General features: G+C 40.6%; 1 protein-coding gene across 8 annotated transcripts in view; it reads right to left on the bottom strand.

Moving 5' to 3' along the window:
- The window catches only part of PMFBP1 (polyamine modulated factor 1 binding protein 1), a 105,849-nt gene that overhangs the window by 18,270 nt on the left and 67,967 nt on the right, over positions 1-19,612 (bottom strand). For 4 of the 8 annotated variants that reach the window (XM_072636473.1, XM_072636475.1, XM_072636476.1 and 1 more), the window contains 16 exons: positions 19,046-19,102; positions 13,278-13,436; positions 11,574-11,708; positions 10,786-10,845; positions 9,816-9,926; positions 9,061-9,123; positions 8,281-8,340; positions 7,496-7,630; positions 5,733-5,870; positions 4,957-5,094; positions 4,212-4,346; positions 3,654-3,791; positions 2,867-3,004; positions 2,075-2,209; positions 1,521-1,658; positions 749-886 (listed from right to left, as the gene is read on the bottom strand). In XM_072636473.1, coding sequence (XP_072492574.1) covers positions 749-886; positions 1,521-1,658; positions 2,075-2,209; positions 2,867-3,004; positions 3,654-3,791; positions 4,212-4,346; positions 4,957-5,094; positions 5,733-5,870; positions 7,496-7,630; positions 8,281-8,340; positions 9,061-9,123; positions 9,816-9,926; positions 10,786-10,845; positions 11,574-11,708; positions 13,278-13,436; positions 19,046-19,102 — 1,878 coding nt within the window. The remainder of the gene's footprint in view (positions 1-748; positions 887-1,520; positions 1,659-2,074; positions 2,210-2,866; positions 3,005-3,653; positions 3,792-4,211; positions 4,347-4,956; positions 5,095-5,732; positions 5,871-7,495; positions 7,631-8,280; positions 8,341-9,060; positions 9,124-9,815; positions 9,927-10,785; positions 10,846-11,573; positions 11,709-13,277; positions 13,437-19,045; positions 19,103-19,612) is intronic. The other 4 variants (XM_072636477.1, XM_072636479.1, XM_072636474.1 and 1 more) reach the window with 3 other exon arrangements.

Here is a 19,612-nt window from a genome sequence, read left to right as displayed (position 1 = left end):
CTTCCAAAGATCCCTTCCTTATCCTCTCCCACCATCCTTTTCCCTATAACCCCCTTATCCTATTCGCTCACCCTCTTATTTCTTTACATATGTTTAGAAGACTTTCATTCCCTAAGCACACACGCACACACACAGACACACACATATATATGTATGTATACGGTTCTAACATAAATATGATGTGAGTAGAGTTCCCTCTAAAATCCCTCCTTTATCCTCTCTTCCCTCCCTATCCCCTTTACCTTCTGTCTTTGAGTTTTATATGTATTGTTCACTCTTTAACTTGTTCCCAATGAAAGTAGGGTTCCAGAACTACTAATAGTGGTAATCTAATTCCTCCCCCATCTAATTCCTCTGTGTCAGTTCTTTTTGTTTTATACTCATTATTTTTTTATTTAATTTATTATTTCTTTTATTTTTACTCTTTTTACCTTTTCCTAGAATGTATTACTTTTTAGAATCACATCATACTCAGGTCAACCCCAGTCTTCCTTTCAAACTACCAAATACTAATTACAATCTTAGACATATAGTTTACCTTTCCTCGTATAAAAAGTAAACAGTCTGTCCTTATTGAATCCCTTATGATTAGTCCTTGATGGTTACCTTATATTTCTCTTGGGTCTTGTATATCAAATTTTCTATTAAGTTCAGGTCTTTTTGCAATAAAATCCTGAAAGTCTTGTAATTCATTGAATTTCCATTTTTTTCATTCAGGATTATGCTTAACTTTGCTGGGTTTGCTCACCTTTTCTGCCTGCTGTGAGATCTTCTTTTCAGGAGCACTGAGCTTTCTGGTAGGTGAGTCCTGTCGCAATGGATGATAGTGCATCTTCTCCTGGAGATTCTGGTTCTCAATATCAAGCTCTAACCACCTGTCCTTCTCCTATTCCTCATTGAAAAATCAAAGCCCCAGATATCAAGTATTACCTGTCATGTAAAATGTTAACCCCCACTGCCCTGAGCCATAGTCTTCCATTCATTCTCTGATGTCTTGACCTGTTCTCATCAATTGCTTTGACTACTACAAATTCTTACAAAGAAAACTGGAGTGATTTTGGTGGGAAAAGTGACTCTTAACTTTTTCTCTCTTGCTTACTTAAATAGTAGAAACAAATGGAGTTATCATTCTTTCCTCAACTCTAACCCATTTCTCCTTTGGTTTCTAGCTCTAAAACTAACCACTAACCAACCAGATAGAAAATCTAAAGTAATACGTAGGAGAAGGTCCAGGGGGCTCCTATGCAATCTATATTTTTAAAAATTCTCACTACATGGAGAAAGATGTGACCTTTGCCTCAGTGAGTGTGACATGAAAGTAGAACTTGGCTTTGGAAGGGGGATAGGTAGGGTTTGATATTCACCAGGAAACCTAGCAGTGAGCTTAGTTATCAGATTTAAGCATTAGTTGTTTACAGGGGAGTGATAACTGTGTGACAAAGAATGAATGGCTAGATTACAGAATGACTGTCTAGAGCTGTCCCCTTGACCACTATTTTAGTTCTCTTAGCTTTGCTCACCTGTTCTGCCTGCTCTTGGATCTGCTTTTTAGCATCACTAAGCTTTCTTGAAGCTGAGTCCAGTAGTGATGAATAATATTGCATTTTATCCCGGAGACTCTGGTTCTCATCCTCAAGCTCATTCAATCTGGTTTTCTCCTATTTGTCATTGAAGAACAAAGCCCAAGACGTTAGAAATTATCTGCCACCTAAAATGCTCATGCCTGTTGCACTGAACCATCTCTCACACTTCATCCTGGGACTTCATGGTCTGTTCTCATCAATCACTTTGATGTGGTACCAAGGGCCAGGTTTTTTTTTTTCTCCCATTAAAAAAAATTTTAAAAAGTGCTGTCTACATAGAGGAAGAAGTGACCTTTACTTCAGTGACTATGACAAAAAAGTTTGGATGTTGACCACAAAGTGGAAGAGTGAGTTTGGTCATAGGATTTTAATCCTTAGTTACTCACTGGGAAGTAATACCCTTGTGAGAAGGGAAGGGTGACTTGATTACAGAATGATTATCTAGAGCTGTCTGCCTTCCCCTCCTTTGTGATGCTCTTAGATTTACTCACCTCTTCTGCTTGCTGTTGGATCTTCTCAGTACTCTCGATCTTCAATGTATCCGAGTTCCTTTGCATTGTGTAATGTTGTATCTTCTCTTGGAGACACTGGTTCTCTTTCTTGAGTTCATTGTATCTGTCCTTCTCCTACATCTCATAGAAAAATAACTTTCCAGACATCTAGAATGAACTTCCACCTCAAATGCTCACAGTTGTTGCCCTGAGCCACTATCCCAAACTTCATCCCATGAGGTCATGGTCTATTCTCATTCATTTCTTTGACTTCAACAAAATCTTGGAATGAAAATTCAACTTTTTTTTTTTCTGTTTCTCATTCATGTAACATTGTAGGAAAAAGGGCATCTGACCAGCTCCCTGCTCAACATAGCATTTCTATGTTTCATTTCTATTTGTTTTCCTACTCTTAAAAACAACCAGCTAACCAATCAACCAATCAGTTAGCCAATGTAAAATAGAAGTTGGAGGAAGGTGGTGCAAGAATGAGGTGGTCTGGTGCTCCTATGAAAACTCCAAAGGTAATCTATATTATTAAAAGTGCTCCCTTAATGGAGAAAGGCATGATCTTTGCTTCAGTTGAGTGTAAAATCAAAATGAAAACCAGCTTGAGTAGGAGGACATGTAGGGTGGCCTGCTGATCAACAAGAGTAGGAGTGAGCTTGGTCAGAGGAGTTAAGTAATTTACTGAGGAGTGATAACTGTGACAAAGAATGAATGGCTAGATTACAGAATGACTGTCTAGAGCCATCCCTTTACCACCATTGTAGTTCTCTTGAGTCTGCTTACCTTTTCTGCCTGCTCTTGCATTTTCTTCTTTGTAGCACTGAGCTTTCTTGTGGCTGATTCAAGTTGCACTGAATAATATTGCATCTTATCCCAGAGACACTGGTTCTCATTCTCAAGCTCATTCCATCTGTCCTTCAGCTATTTCTCAATGAAGAAACAAGCATCGGATATTAGGAATTACCTATCACCTAAAAAGCTCACACCTATCTCCCTGAGCCACATTCCCACACTTCATCCTCTGATGCCTTGCCGTGTTCTCACCAATCTCTTTTCTATAAACTCTTGCAATGAAAATTGGAGAGTTTTGTTGGCAAACGGTGTTTTGTCTTTTTTTCTGACTTGTTCACTCACATAATAGAAACAATGGTTGGCAGTCTCCTGCCCTCCGCTCTCATCCATTTCTCCTTTGGTTTCCTGTTCTAAAGCAACCAGTCAACTATCCAAACCAGTTAACCAACCTCAAAGAGGAAGCTGGAAAAGGGGGTATTAGGGTCCAGGTGGTTTGGAGTGTTTATTAAGTCCATATTTTTAAAACTACTCCCTACATGGAAAAAGAAGGAACTTTGCCTCATTGAGTGTGAAATGAAACTGAAAACTGCCTGTGTTAGGAGGATAAGGGTGGTTGGATGCTGACCAGCAAGCCTCGGAGTGAGCTTGATTATAGGATTTTAGGTGCTACTGGTAAGTGATACCACTGTGACAAAGGATACATATATAGCTCCATTATGGAGTGACTGTCAAAGCTATTTCCCTTCCTCACCACTGTAGTTCTTTTGGGTCTGCTCACCTTTTCTGCCTGCTCTTGGATCTGCTTCTCAGCAGCACTGAGCTTTCTTGTAGCTGAGTCCAGTTGTGATGAATAATATTGCATTTTATCCCGGAGACTCTGGTTCTCAACCTCAAGCTCATTCAATCTGGTTTTCTCCTACTTGTCATTGAAGAACAAAGCCCAAGACATCAGAAATTTCCTGCCACCTAAAATGCTCACGCCTGTCGCACTGAACCATCTCTCACACTTCATCCTGGGACTTCATGGTCTTTTCTCATCAATCACTTTGATGTGGTACCAAGGGCCAGGTTTTTTTTTTTTTCTCATTAAAAAAGAAATTTTTAAAAAGTGCTGTCTACATGGAGAAAGAAGTGACCTTTACTTCAGTGACTATGACAAAAAAAGTTTGGATGGTGACCACAAAGTGGAAGAGTGAGCTTGGTCATAGGATTTTAATCCTTAGTTACTCACTGGGAAGTGATACCTTTGTGAGAAGGGAGGGGTGATGAGATTACAGAATGATTATCTAGAGCTGTTTACCTTCCCCTGCTTTGTGATGCTCTTAGATTTACTCACCTCTTCTGCTTGTTGTTGGATCTTCTCAGCCCTATTGATTTTCAGCGTAGCTGAGTTAAGTTTCAAAGTATAATATTGCATCTTCTCTTGGAGACACTGGTTCTCATTCTTGAGCTCATTGTATCTGTCCTTTTCCTACATCTCATAGAAAAATAACTTTCCAGATATCTAGAATGACCTACCTCCTAAAATGCTCACAGTTGTTGCCCTGAGCCACTATCCCAAACTTCATCCCCTGGGGTCATGGTCTATTCTCATTTCATTTCTTTGACTTCCACAAAATCTTGGAATGAAAATTTGACTTTCTTTTTTCTCACTTCCTCATTCACATAACATAATAGGACCAGCTCCCTGCTCTACATATCCATCTATTTCTATTTAGTTTCCTACTCTAAAAACAGCCAACTAACTAATTAGTTAGCCAGTATAAAATAGAAGTGGGGGAAGAGTGCAAGATTGAGGTGGTTTGGTGCTCCTTTGAAAACTCCAAAGGTAATCTATATTATTAAAAAATCTCCCTAAATGGAGAGATACATGACATTTGCTTTAATTGAGTATGAAATCAAAGTGAAAACCAGCTTGGGTAGGAGGACATATAGGGTGGCCTGCTGACCAACAGGAGTAGCAGTGAGCTTGGTCAGAGGAGTTAAGTAGTTATTTACTGGGGAGTGATGACTGTGTGACAAAGCATGACTGTCTGGAGCCGTCCCTTTACCACCATTGTAGTTCTCTTGGGTCTGCTCACCTTTTCTGCCTGCTCTTGCATTTTCTTCTCTGTTGCACTGAGCTTTCTTGTGGCTGACTCGAGTTGCAGTGAATAATATTGCATCTTATCCCGGAGACTCTGGTTCTCATTCTCAAGCTCATTCAATCTGTCATTCTTCTAATTCTCATTGAAAGAAAAGTCACAGACTTTAGGAATTACCTGCTCCCTAAAAATGGTCAAAACTATTGCCCTGAGTCACATTCCCACATTTCATCTTGTGATATCTTGGAGTGTTCTCATTAATCTCTTTGATGTCTTCTACATCTCCTCTACACGTCTCTTTAAAGGAGACTGCTCAGTTTGGTTGGAAAACTGACTGTCCTGAAATTTTTTTCTCACTTACCCTCATGGTAGAAACTAGTATAAATAGCTTCTTTCCCTCTAATTGCACCCATTTCTCCGTTGGTTTCTAACTCTGAAACCAATTAGCCAATCTCAAACAGGTGGTGGGAAAGAGGTGAAAAGGTTCAGGTGGTTTGGGGCTCCTATTAATTTTAAATGGTTAAAAACACTCCCATAATGGAGAAAGAAGTGATTTAACTCAGTGAGTGTGACATGAGAGTGAAACCTGGCTTTGCTAGGAGGATAGTTAGGGTGGGATGTGGACCAATGAGTCTAAGAGCTAGCTTGGTTACAGGTTTTTCGATGTTAATTGTTGACTGGGGAGTCGTATCTCTCTGGCAAAGGATAGGTGTCTAGATTACAGAATGACTGTCCAGAACTGTTCCTTTCCCCCACCATTTTGGTCTGCTCACCTTTTCTGCCTGCTGCTGCATTTCCTTCTCGCAAGTATTGAGCTTGATGGTAGCTGAATCCAGTTGAAGTGAATAAGATTGCATCTTATCCCGGAGACCCTGATTTTCATCCTCAAGCTCCTTCAATCTATCCTTCTCCTATTCCTCGTAGAAGAACAAAGTCCCAGATATCAGGAATTACCACTTAAAAAGCTTGCACTTTTGCCCTGAGCCACAGTCCCACACATCATTCTGTGACATTGCTGTGTTCTCATAAATCTCTTTGACCTCTTCTACCAACTCTTGTAAAGAAAACTGGAAAGAGTTTGGTTTGAAAATCAACTGTCTTGGCTTTCTTTTTTTCTCACTTTTTCACTCAAAAAATTGGAATGAGAGTAAGTAACCTCCTGCCCTCCACTTCTACCTATTTCTTCTTTTTTTTCTAACTCTAAAACAATCAACCAACCAACCACTAAGCCAGTTTCAAACAGGAGATGGGGAAAGGAGGCTTCAAGTTCCAGGTGGTTAGGAGCTCCAATGAAATCTCCATTTTTCAAAGCTCTCCCTACATGGAGGAAGAAGTGACCTTTGCTTCAGAGAGTGTGATATGAAGGTGAAACCTGGCTTTGGTAGGAGGATAGGTAGGAATGAATGTTGACCAGCAAGCCTAGGAGTGAGCTTGGCCATAGGATTTTAGGTGTTAGTTACTTACTGGTCAATGATATCTCTGTGCCAAAGGACAGTGTCTAGATTACAGATGACTGTCCAGAGCTGTCCCCTTTTCCCACTATTGTGGTGCCCTTTGGTCTCTTTATCCATTCTAGCTGCTGTTGCATCTTCTCAGCAGCACTGAGTTTTCTTGTAGCTGATTGAAGTTGCAACGAATAATAATGCTTCTTTATCCTGGAGACTCTGGTTCTCATCCTTGAGCTCTTTCAATGTGCCCTTCTCCTACTCATCATTGAAGAACAAAGCCCCAGATATCAGGAATTACCTGCCACCTAAAATTCTTACCCTGAACACCCTGAGCCACATTTCCACACTTCATATTGTAAGGTCTATACCCTGTTCTCATCAATCTTTTTGACCTTTTCTACAAACTTTTGTAAAGAAAATTGGAGTGAGCTTGTTTGGAAGACTATCTTGACTTTCTTTTTTCTCACTTTTTCAGTGACTTAGTAGGAATGAGGGTAGGTAACCTCCTCCTCTCCACTTGTACTCATCCCTTCTTTTGTTTCCAACACTAAAACCTCAAATAGGAATTGGAAAAAGTTGGTGCCAAGGTCTTCTCAGTGTTTCAGGCTCTTAAAAATCTTATGTTTTTAAAAGAACTCAATTCATGGAAAACGAAGTAACCTTGGCCCCAACAAGTGTGACATGAAAGAGAAATCTGGTTTTGGAAGCAGGGAGGAGGAGGAGGAGAAGGAGCCTCATGCCCTTCATACCCACTAATTACTCCTTTGATTTTCTGTTCTAAAACAACCAACCAACCAACCAACCAGGTAGAAAACATCAAAAAGGAATTGGGAGAAGGTCCAGGTGATTTGGGGCTCCTAATTAATCTATGTTTTAAAAAGAGCTCCCTACATGGAGAAAGGAGTGACCTTTGCCTCAGGGAATGAAATATGAAAATGAAACCTGCCTTTGGGAGTAGAATAGATACAGCTGGAGGATGACTAGCAGGCTTAGGAGTGAACTTGATCATCAGTGATATTTCTGTGAGAAATGATGGGTGGCTAGATTTCAGAATGTTTGTCCCTTCCTACCATGGTGGTTCTACTCACCTTTTCTGCCTGCTCTTGTATCTTCTCAGCATTAGAGAGCTTGCATGTAGCAGAGTCCAGTTGTAATGAATAGTGTTGCATTTTATCCCTGAGGTTCTGGTTCTCATCCTCGAGCTCATTCAATCTTTCCTTCTGCTACTCTTCATAGGAGAACAAAGCCCCAGATATCAGGAATTACCTGCCACCTAAAATGCTCACACCTTTCACCCTGAGCCACAGTCCTGCACTTCATCCTGAGATATCTTGGATCATTCAGATAAATTTCTTTGACCTTTCCTACAAACTCTTGCAAAGAGAATTGGAGTGAGCTTCTTTGGAAAATAGACTGTCCTGACTTCTTTTCCCCTCACTTCCTAATTCACACTGTAGGAGCAAGGGTAGGTAGCCCCCTCCCCGTATCTACTTTGTTTTCCGACTCTTAAAACAATTGGCCAATCAACAAGTTAGCCAGCTCAAAGAGGAGGAGAGAAAAGGTGGACCAAGGTCCAGGTATTAGTGGTTAGCTACTATTAAATATTATTAAAAGCTCTCCCTAGGTGGAGAGTGAATTAACCTCTGCCTCATTGACTGTGACATGAAAGTGAAATCTTGCTTTGGTAGGAGAATAAGTCAGGTTGGATGCTGACAAAGCAGCCTGGGATTGACCTTGGTCATAAAATTTTGTGTATTAGTAACTAATTGGGGACTGATACCTCTGTGACAAAAATTGGGTGACTAGATTACAGAATTACTGTCTGGTACTGGTTCCCATTTTATATCAATATGATGCTCTTGGGTATCCTCACCTTTTCTACCTGCTGTTGGATCTTCTTCTCAGTAGCACTGAGCTTCTTTTTAGGTGAGTCCTGTTGCAATGGACAAGATTTGATCTTATTCTGGAGAATATAGTTCTTCATCTTTGGGCTCATTCAATCTGTCCTTTTCTACTCATCATAGAAGAACAAAGTCCCAGATATCAAGAATTACCTGCCACCTAATGCTCCTACCCATTGACCTGCTCCATAGTCCCACATTTCATCCTCTGACGTCTTGGACTGTTCTCATCAATCTCTTTGACATCTTCTACAACTTTTGCATAGAAATTTGGAGTGATTTTGGTTAGAAAGTAGTCGACTTTTTTTTTTCTTTTATATAGAAATAAGGCCTCATTCTACTCTCATTCATTTCCTTTTGATTTGCAGCTTTCAGTCCACCAGTCAACCAAACAGTTAGTTCATCTTAAAGCAGAGGTAAGAAAAGATAGTGCCAAGGTCCAGGTAGTTTAATTAATTATAATTAAGTTATAATTATATAATATGATTATATAATTATAATTAATTATAATTAATCTATATTTTTAAAAGCGTTCATTATGTGGAGCAAGATGTGACCTTTGCATTAGTGAGTGTGAGATGAACTTATTACCTGGCTTGGATAGGAGGATATGGAGGTGTGGATGTTGACCAGAAAGCCTAAGAGTGAGCTTGGTCAGTATCTTTTTGACAAATGATGAGTGGCTAGATTATACAATGACTGTCTGGAGCTGTCCCTCATTTCTACCTATTGGTGGTCGTGGATCTGCTCACCTTTTCTGCCTGCTGTTGGCTCTTCTTCTCTGTAGCACTGAGCTTTCTTTTAGATGAGCCCTGCTGCAATGGATAAGATTTGATCTTATACTGGAGACTCTGCTTTTCACCCTTAGACTCAGTCAGTCTTTCCTACTCATCACTGAAGAACAAATTCCCAGACACCAGGAATTATCTTCCACCTAAATGTTCATACATATTACCCTGAGTTATAGTCCCATACTTCATCCTGTGATATCTGGGTCTTTCTCATCAATCTCTTTGGCTTCTTCTACAAACTTTTGCATAGAAAATTGGAGTGATTCTGTTTGGAAAACTATGATTTTTTTTCTTACTCTCATACTAGAAATGAGGGTAGATAGCCTACTTTCTGTATTCCTTTCCCTTTTGGTTTTCAGCTTTCATAGAACCAATCATCCAACCAGTTAGTGTATCTCAAACTTTAAAGTAGAGGTGGGAAAAGGTGGTGCCAAGATCCAGGTATTTTAGAGCTAATTTATAGTTTTAAAAGTGGAGAGAAAGAAGTGACCTTCAGTGAGTTTGAGATGAATGTGCAACCTGGCTTTGGTAGGAGGATATGGAGGGGTGGGCACTGACCAGTAAGCCTAGGAATGAGCTTGGTCACTGGATTTTAGGCATTAATTACTTACTGGGGAGTGATACATCTGTGATAAAGGACAGGTGACTAGATTACAGAATGATTGTTCAGAGCTGTCCCATTTCTCTGGCAATGTGGTGCTCTTATGTCTGCTCACCTTTTCAGTCTGCTGTTGGATTGTCTCAGCAGCACTGAGCTTCCTTTTAGTTGAGTCCTGTAGACTCTGGTTCTCATATTCATCCTCAGGTTCATTCAATCTGTCCTTATCCTACTTGTCATTGAAGAAGAAAATCACAGATATCAGGAATTACCTGCTTTCTAAAATATTCACACCTATCACCTTGAGCCTCAGTCCCATACTTCATGCTATGACATCTTGGCTTGTTGTCCTTAATACTGTTGGCCTCTTCTTTGAAACTCTTGCAAATACAATTGGGGTGAGTTTGGCTGGAAAACTATCTCCCAGGGGTGGGGAAACTGTGGCCTTGAGGCCCATGTGGCCTCTCGGTCCTCAGGTGTGGCCCTTTGACTGTATCCAAACTTCACAGAATAAATCCCTTTAATAAAAGGATTTGTTCTGTAAAATTTGGACTCAGTCGAAAGGCTAGAAGGCCGCATGTGGCTTCGAGGCTGTAGGTTCCCCAATCCTATGTCTTGACTTTATTTTATCTTATTTACTCACTCACATGGTAAAAATGAGAATAGGTACCACCCTGCCTTCCACTCCCATCCATTTCTATTTTGATTTCCAGCAATAAAACCACCAGCCAAACAACCAACCAACCAACCTACCAGTTAGCCAACCTCAAAGAGTAGGTGGGAAAAGTATTGCATATGTCCAGATCTTTTGGCGCTTCTATTAAATCTTTATTATTAAAAGTGCTATATGGAGAAAGAAGTGATGTTTGTTTCTGTCAGTGTTACATGAAAGTGAAACCTAACTTTGGTAGAACTATATATGTGGGTACTGATGAGCAAGCTTAATAGTGGTCTTAGTCATAGGATCTTAGATATGTTACTTACTGAGGAATGATGTCTCTTTTACAAAGGATGGGTGTCTAGATTACAGAATGACTGTCCAGAATTGTCTCCCTTCTCCACTAATGTGATTCTTTGGGGATTCTCACCTTTTCTGCCTGCTGTTGGATCTTCTTTTCAGCAGCATGGAGTTTTCTTTTGGGTGATTCCTATTGCAGTGAATAAGATTTGATCTGATCCCAGTATCTCTGGTTCTCTTCCTTGGGCTCATTCAATCTGTCTTCCTCCCACTTATCAATGAAGAACAAAGTCCCAGACATCAGGAATTATCTGCCACCTAAAAGCTCACACCCATTGCCCTGAGCCGCAGTCCCACATTTTATCCTCTGATGTCTTGACCTGTTCTCATTAATCTCTTTGGCCTTGTCTACAAACTTCTGTATCGAAATTTGGAGTGATTTTGTTTGGAAATCTGACTGCTTGACTTCCTGCTCCCCCACCCTTACTCTCATAGTAGATAGAAAGGAGGGTAGGAGTCCTCCTACCTTTACTCCCAGTCCTTTCTGTTTTGGTTCCCATCTTTTATACAACCAATTATCCAATGGTTAGCCCACCTCAAAGAAGAGGTGGAAAAAGGTGTTGCTATGGTCAGGGTATTTTGGGGATCCTAATTAATATATAGTTTTAAAAGCTTTATCTACATAGAGAAAGAAGTGACCTTTGCATCAGGGAGTGTGACATACACATGTTACCTGGCTTGGGTAAGAGGAAGTGGAGGGGTGGGTGCCTATGAGTGAGCTTAGCCATAGGATTTTAGGGGCTAATTACTTACTGGGGAGTGATACCTCTGTAAGTAAGGAAGGGTGGTTAGATTACAGAATGATTATGCATAGCTGTCCCCATTCTTCATCAATGTGGGGCTCTTAAGTCTGCTCACCTTTTCTGCCTGCTGTTGGATCTTCTCAGTGGCACTGAGCTTTTTTTTAGGTGAATCCTTTTGCAGTGGACAAGATTCGATACTATCCTGAAGACTCTGTTTTTCATCCTTGTGCTCATCCAATCTGTCCTCTTCCTACTTGTCATTGAAGAACAAAACCCCAGACGTCAGGAATTACTTGTCACCTAAGTGGTCACACCTATTGACCTGCCCAGAGCCATAGTCCCACAGTTTATCCTTTGACCTTTGACCTCTTCTACAAACTTTGAATAGAAAATTGTAGTGATTTAAGTTGGACTGTCTTGATATTTTCTTATTCAATCTAATAGTAGAAATGAAGGTCTGTGTCCTCCTGCCTCTATTCCTAGACATTTCTGTTTTGGTTTCCAGCTTTCAAACAACCAGTTAGCTTACCTCAAAGAAGAGGTGGGAAGAGGTAGTGCCAAAGTCTAAGTGTTTTGGGACTCCTAATCTATAGTTTTAAAAGCTTTACCTACATAGAGAAATGACTTTGCTTCAGTGAGTATGACATGAACAGGTTATTTAGTTTGGGTAGGAGGAAGTGGAGGAGTGGGCGCTGACCAGCAAGCCTAGGAGTGAGCTTGGTCATTGGATTTTAGGCAATAGTTACTTACTAGGGAGTATCACATCTGTGACAAAGGACAGGTGGCTAGATGACAGAACAACTGTCCCCTTTCTCCATCAGTGTGGTGCTTTTAGGTCTGCTAACTTTTTCAGCCTGCCGTTGGATTGTCTCAGCAGCACTGAACTTCCTTTTAGTTGAGTCCTGTAGACTCTGGTTCTCATCCCCATCCTCAGGCTCATTCAGTCTGTCCTTCTACTTGTCATTGAAGAAGAAAGCCACAGATATCAGGAATTACCTGCCACCTAAAATGCTGTCACATATCACACTGAGCCATAGTCCCACATTTCATGCTATGACATCTTGGCTTGTTGTCATCAAAACTTTTGACCTCTTCTAGAAACACTTGCAAAAAAAATTGGAGTGTGTTTGGTTGGAAACTTGACTCTCCTTCATCTTACTCACTAACATGGTAAAAAAAAAGGGGCAGTTAGCACCATGCCCTTCACACCAACACATTTGGTTTCCAGGTATAAAAAAAACCAACTAACTAGTCAGTTAGCCTTTGAAATAGGCAGTTAGCCAACGTCAATGAGGAGGTGGAAAAAAATGATGCTTCTACAGCTTTTACATAGAAAATTGGAGTGATTTTGTTTGGAAAATTATCTTGGTTTTATTCCTTACTCTCATAGTGGAAACAAGGGTAGTAGACTCCTATCTCTACTCCCAGTTCTTTCTTTTTGGTTTCTAGCTTTCAAACAACCAATTAACCAAGCAGTTAGCCAACCATGAAGAACAAGTGAGAAAAGGTGGTGCCAATGTTCAGGTGATTTGGGGCTCCTAATTAAACTATATTTTAAAAATCTCAATATATACAGGAAGAATGACCTTTGCCTTAGTTCTTGGGACATAGAAGTGAAACCTGGCTTTGGGAGGAGGATGAGATAGTTTGGATGCTGACCAACAAGCCTAGATGTGAGCTTGTTTACAGAACTTCAGGTATTAATTATGTACTGGGGAGTGATACTTCTGTGACAAAGGATGGGTGGCTAGTTTAGAGAAGGACTATCAAGAGTTGTCCCCTTTCCCCAGCCCACCATGATGTACTTTGCACTATTCACCCTTTTGTCCTGCTGTTGGATAGCCTTCTTTGGAGCACTGAACTTTCTAGAAGATGAGTCTCGGTGCAGTTGATGAGATTGTGTGTCATCCTGGAGACTCTCTTTGTCCTCCTCCGATTCATTCAGTTTGTCCTCCTCTGATTCATTCAGTCTGTTCTCCTGCTTGTCATTCCAAAACAAAGTCCCAGATGTCAGGAATTACCTGCCACCTAAAGTACTCACATCTATCACTCTGAGCCACAGTCCCACACTTCTTCCTGTGTTGTCTTGGCCTTTTCTCATCAATCCCTTTGAGTTCTTCTGCAAATTCTTACATAGAAAATTGGAGTGAGTTTGGTTGGAAAATTGTCTTGACTTTTTTTCTTTCTATCTTACTCAACTCTACTCTCACCAATTTTTCCTTTTGTTTTTAGCTCTAACACAACCAATCAATTTCTTAGCCAACCTCAAATAGGATATGGGAAAAGGTGCTGGGAAGGTCCATGTAGTTTGGAGCTTCAATTATATCTATATTTTTCAAAGCTCTCCCTACATGGAGTATATAGTGATCTTTCTCTCAGTGACTGGGCCCTAAAAAATGAAATCTTGCTTTGGTCATAGAATAGATAGGATTCTATGCTGACAAGCACAGGAGTGAATTTGGACATAAATTTAAATGTTACTCACTTACTGGGAAACTTCTGGCTACTTCTGTGCCAAATGATAGTTGAATAGATTACAGAATCTCTTTGACCTCTTCAACTGGAGTGTTTAGAAAACTGAAAGCTTTGAGTTCCTTTTTTCTCACTTCCTCACTCAAGAGAGAAATTAGGGCAGGTAGCCTCTTGCCCTTTTCTCCCTCTCACTTCTATTCTTGTTTTCAGATCCAAAACAAGCAATCAACTGACCAGTTAGGCATCCTCAAATAGGAGGTGCAAAAATATGCTTCCATGGTCCAGGTGTTTTGGGAATTCTATCACATCTGTAATTTTGAAATGCTGCTTACATGGAGAAAGAAGTGATCTTTGCCTCAGTGAGCGTACAAGAAAGTGAAACCTGGCTTCGCTAGGAGGATAGGGTAAGTCTGGGAATAATCTTTTTTATAGAATATTAGGCTTTTGGTATTTATGTGGGAATGATACTAAAGTGACAAAGGGTAGGTGGCTAGATACAGAATGACTGTCCAGAACTATACCCTACCCCCACAATAGTTGTGCTCCTGGCTCTGCTTACTTTTTCCTCCTGCTGTTGGATTTTCTCAGCAGCACTGAGCTTTCTTTCAGGTAAGTCCTATTGCAATGGATGAGATTGACTCTCATCCTGGAGAATCTGGATAATCATTGGGTTCATTCAATGTATTCTTCTACTTCTCACCATTGAAGAACAAAGCCCCATATATCAGTAATTACTTGCCATCTGAAATGCTCACACTTATGGCCCAGAGCAGTAATAGTCCAATATTTCATACTGTTATGTCTTAGCCTGTTTTCATCAATGTTTTTGACCTCTTGTACAAACACTTGGAAAGAAAATTTGAGGGAGTTTGTTTGGAAAACTGACTGTTGTGATTTTCTTTTTTCTTATTTCCTCATTCACAGTGTAGGAACAAGGGTAGGTAACGTACAGCCCTCCTCTGTTATCCATCACTTATTTGTTTTCCAGCTCTAAACCAACCAACCTTAAAGAAGAGGTGGGAGAAGGTAGTGCCAAATCCAGATTGATAGAGGCTCCCATTAAATCTCTGTTTTTAAATGCATTCCCTATGTGGAGAAAGAAATGACTTTTGTCTCTGTGAGTGTGAAACATAAGAGAAACCTAACCTTAGTATGGGGATAGGTATGGTTGGATACTAACCAGTAAGCTTAGGATTTATCTTGATCATCAGATATTAGGCATGTTATTTATTGGGGAGTGATATTTGTGTGACACAGGATGTGTGGCTAGGTTATAGAATGACTATCCAGAACTGGCCCCTTTCCCCACTATTGTGGTGCTTTTGGGTCTTCTCACCTTTTCTGCCTATTTTTAGACCTTCTCAGCAGCACTGAGTTTTTTTTTTTTTTTTTAAGATGATTACATATGGAACTGTAATTTTATTGGGTACAATTTGCTATTCCTTTTTTTTAATTTAAATTTATTTGAGTTTTCAACATTCATTTCCACAAAATTTTGGGTTCCAAATTTTCTCCCCATTTCTCCTCTCCCCCTACCCCAAAACACTGAGCATTCTAATTACCCCTATCAGCAATCTGCTCTCCCTTCTAACATCCCTCCCTTCCCTTATCCCCATCTTCTCTTTTGTCCTGTAGGGCAAGATAACTTTCTATACCCCATTACCTGTATTTCTTATTTCCCAGTTGTATGCAAGAACAATACTCAATAGTTGTTCCTAAAACTTTGAGTTTCAACTTCTCTTCCTCCCTCTCTCCCCACCCATCCCCTTTGGGAAGGCAAGCAATTCAATATAGGCCATACCTATGTAGTTTTGCAAATGACTTCCATAATATTTGTGTTGTATAAGACTAACTATATTTCCCTCCATCCTATCCTGCCTCCGGTTTCTTCTATTCTCTCTTTTGACCCTGTCCCTCCCCAAGAGTGTTGACTTCTAATTGCTCCCTCCTCCCACTGCCCTCCCTTCCATCATCCCCCCCACCCTGCTTATCCCCTTCTCCCCCACTTTCCTGTATTGTAAGATAGGTTTTCATACCAAAATGAGTATGCAGTTTATTCCTTCTTTTAGTCGAATGTGATGAGAGTAAGCTTCACATTTTCTCTCTCACCTCCCCCTTTTTCCCCTCCACTGAAAAGTCTTTTACTTGCTTCTTTTATGGGAGATAATTTGCCCCATTCCATTTCTCCTTTTCTCCTTCCAATATATTTCTCTCTCACTCCTTGATTTCATTTTTTTTGATATGATCCCATCCTATTCAATCCACCCTGTGCTCTCTGTCTCTCTCTCTCTCTCTCTGTGTGTGTGTGTGTGGGTGGGTGGGTGGGTGGGTGTGTGTGGGTGTGTGTAATCCCACCAACTACCCAGATACTGAAAAGTTTCAAGAGTTACAAATATTGTCTTTCCATGTAGGAATGTAAACAGTTCAACTTTAGTAAGTCCCTTATAATTCTATTTCCTGTTTATCTTTTCATGCTTCTCTTGATTCTTGTGTTTGAAAGTCAAATTTTCTTTGCAGCTCTGGTTTTTTCATCAAGAATGCTTGAAAATCCTCTATTTTATTGAAAGACCATTTTTTCCCCTGAAGTATTATACTCAGTTTTGCTGGGTAGGTGATTCTTGGTTTTAGTCCTAGTTCCTTTGACTTCTGGAATATCCTATTCCATGCCCTTCGATCCCTTAATGTAGAAGCTGCTAGATCTTGTGTTATCCTGATTGTATTTCCACAATACTTGAATTGTTTCTTTCTAGCTGCTTGCAATATTTTCTCCTTGACCTGGGAACTCTGGAATTTGGTCACAATGTTCCTAGGAGTTTCTCTTTTTGGATCTCTTTCAGGAGGTGATCGGTGGATTCTTTCAATATTTATTTTGCCCCCTGGTTCTAGAATATCAGGGCAGTTTTTCTTGATAATTTCATGAAAGATGATGTCTAGACTCTTTTTTTGATCAAGGCTTTCAGGTAGTCCCATAATTTTTAAATTGTCTCTCCTGGATCTATTTTCCAGGTCAGTTGTTTTTCCAATGAGATATTTCACATTATCTTCCATTTTTTCATTCTTTTGGTTTTGTTTTGTGATTTCTTGGTTTCTCATAAAGTCATTAGCCTCCATCTGTTCCATTCTAATTTTGAAAGAACTATTTTCTTCAGTGAGCTTTTGAAGCTCGTTTTCCATTTGGCTAATTCTGCTTTTGAAAACATTCTTCTCCTCACTGGCTTTTTGAACCTCTTTTGCCAATTGAGTTAGCCTGTTTTTCAAGGTGTTATTTTCTTCAGCATTTTTTTGGGTCTCCTTTAGCAAGGTGTTGACCTGCTTTTCATGCTTGTCTTGCCTCTCTCATATTTCTCTTCCCAATTTTTCCTACACCTCTCTTACTTGATTTTCAAAATCCTTTTTGAGCTCTTCCATGGCCTGAGACCACTGAATATTTGTTTTGGATGTTTGGGATACAGAAGCCTTGACTTTTATGTCTTTCCCTGATGGTAAGCGTTGTTCTTCCTCATCAGAAAGGATGGGAGAAGATATCTGTTCACCAAGACAGTAACCTTCTATAGTCTTATTTTTTTTTCCCTTTTTGGGCATTTCCCCAACCAGTTACTTGACTTTTGGGTCCTTTGTCAAAAGTAGGGTATACTCTGGGAATATATAAGATCTCAGTTCCTCCAAGGTGGCACAGTCAAGTGTGTACACTGGTCTGGGAGCATGCAGAGATTTTTGTGCCTGGAATCTTAGCAGAGTTTCCTCTGTACAGCCACCTGGCCTCCAGTTCCACCAAGCCAGCCCTGGGGGCGGAGATTCAGATAAGCTGCATGGTCAGGGCCATCATTCAGTGTGAGATAAAGCTCACTCAGGGCTTCTACACAGGGCTGAGGTAAGACTCAGCTCCTCTGTGCCCCCAGGGTTTTTACGATCCAACAATGGATGCGGGCTGCTGTAGGAACTGCTGTGGGAACTGCAGCTGCTAGCCTGATGTGGCCTTTGTGGCCACTGCCTGAAGCCAGAGCTATGAGAAGGCCCTTCTCCCTTCCCTGCCAGCTGAAAAAACCCCGTCACTGACCTTTGGCGCCTGTGGGTTGAGGGATCTGCGAACAGCTGATACTGGGACTGGAGATTCTGCCCCCCAGGGCTGTTCACAAGCCCTGTGGCCAAGGCTGGGCTGGGTTCCACTCAGCTTCTGGTGCAACAGATGTTTCCCGTGGGCCTTTCAGGTCACGCTAGGCTGGAAATCTCCTCCACTCTGTTGTTCTCCACTTCTGCTGCTCTAGAATTTGTTGAGCGTCCTTTTCTACAGGTATTTTATGGGCTTTGTGGGGAGAGCCCACGTATGTGTGTCTTTCTACTCTGCCATCTTGGCTCCACCCCTCAGCACTGAGTTCTTTTAAAAGCAGATGAGTCACAATGGATAATTTTGCATCTTATCTCGGAGTCTTTGATTCTCAACCTCAGGCTCATTCAATCTGTCCTTCCTCTACTCCTCACTGAAGAACAATGCCTGAGACATCAGGAACTGCCAACCACCTAAAATGCTCGCACCTATCACCCTGAGCTAAAGTCCCATCCTTTATCATGTGACCTCTTGGCCTCTTCTCATTAATCTCTATGACTTTTTCTATAGCCTCTTACAAGGGAAAATGATATTTATTTCAAAAAGTGACTGTCTTGACTTTCCTTTTCCTCACTTATTCACATAATTGGAAGCAGCCTTCTTAGCTTCTCCTCTCCCCATTTCTCCTTTAGTGTCCAGCTCCAAAACAGCCAACCAACCAATCAACCAGTTAACCAACTTCAAATAGGAGGTAGGAAAAGAAGAGAAAAAGTCCAGGTTTGGTTTTCCTTTGAAAGTGATATTTTTAAAAGCACTTCCTACATGGAGAAAGAAGGGACTTTTGCTTCACTGAGTGTGTCATGAAAATAAAACCTGGCTTTGGCATGGGTTATAGAGCAGGTTTGATGCAGAACAGCAAATCTAGGATGTATCTTGATCGTCAGATGGTAGGCAGTACTTACTGGAGAGTGATGATACATCTGAGACCAAAGATGTGTGGCTAGATGACAGAATGACTGTCCAGAGATATCTCCCTTCCCCACCATTGATGTGTGCTTGGCTCAACTCACCTGTTCTTCCTGCTGTATGATCTTCTTAGCATCACTGCGCTTTCTTGAAGGTGAGTCCTGTTGCAATGAATAATTCTACATTTTATCCCAAAATCTTTGGTTTTCATCCTCAGGCTCATTCAGTCTCTTTCTTCTACCTCTCATTGGAGAGTAATGCCCCAGAAATCACACCATCTAAAATAGTCACACCTGAGCCACAGATCTATACTTTGTCTTATGAAGTCTTGGTCTATTTTCATCAATTTCTTTGATCTCTTCTACAAATATTTGTAAAGAAAATTAGAGTGAGTTTGGTTGGAAAACTTTCTTGGCTTTTTCTCACTTCCTCACTCACATAGTTGGAGTTAGGATAGGTAACCTCATACATGTAACTACCCATCATTTCTCTTTTGGTTTTCAGGTTCAACCAACCAACCAGCCAACCAACCAACTAACATATTTGTTAGTTAATCTCAAAGAGGTAGAAAAAGCTTCTGTACAGGTCTAGGTGGTTTGGGGGTCTAATGAAATTCATATTTTTCAAAGTGCTCCTAACATGAAGAAAGAGGTGACCCTTGTCACATGCAG

This window comes from Notamacropus eugenii, chromosome 1, assembly GCF_028372415.1.
Source record: "Notamacropus eugenii isolate mMacEug1 chromosome 1, mMacEug1.pri_v2, whole genome shotgun sequence".
Taxonomy (NCBI): Eukaryota; Metazoa; Chordata; class Mammalia; order Diprotodontia; family Macropodidae; genus Notamacropus; species Notamacropus eugenii.
Note: the sequence above shows the minus strand (reverse complement) of the source record. Positions and strands in the feature narration are given on the sequence as shown.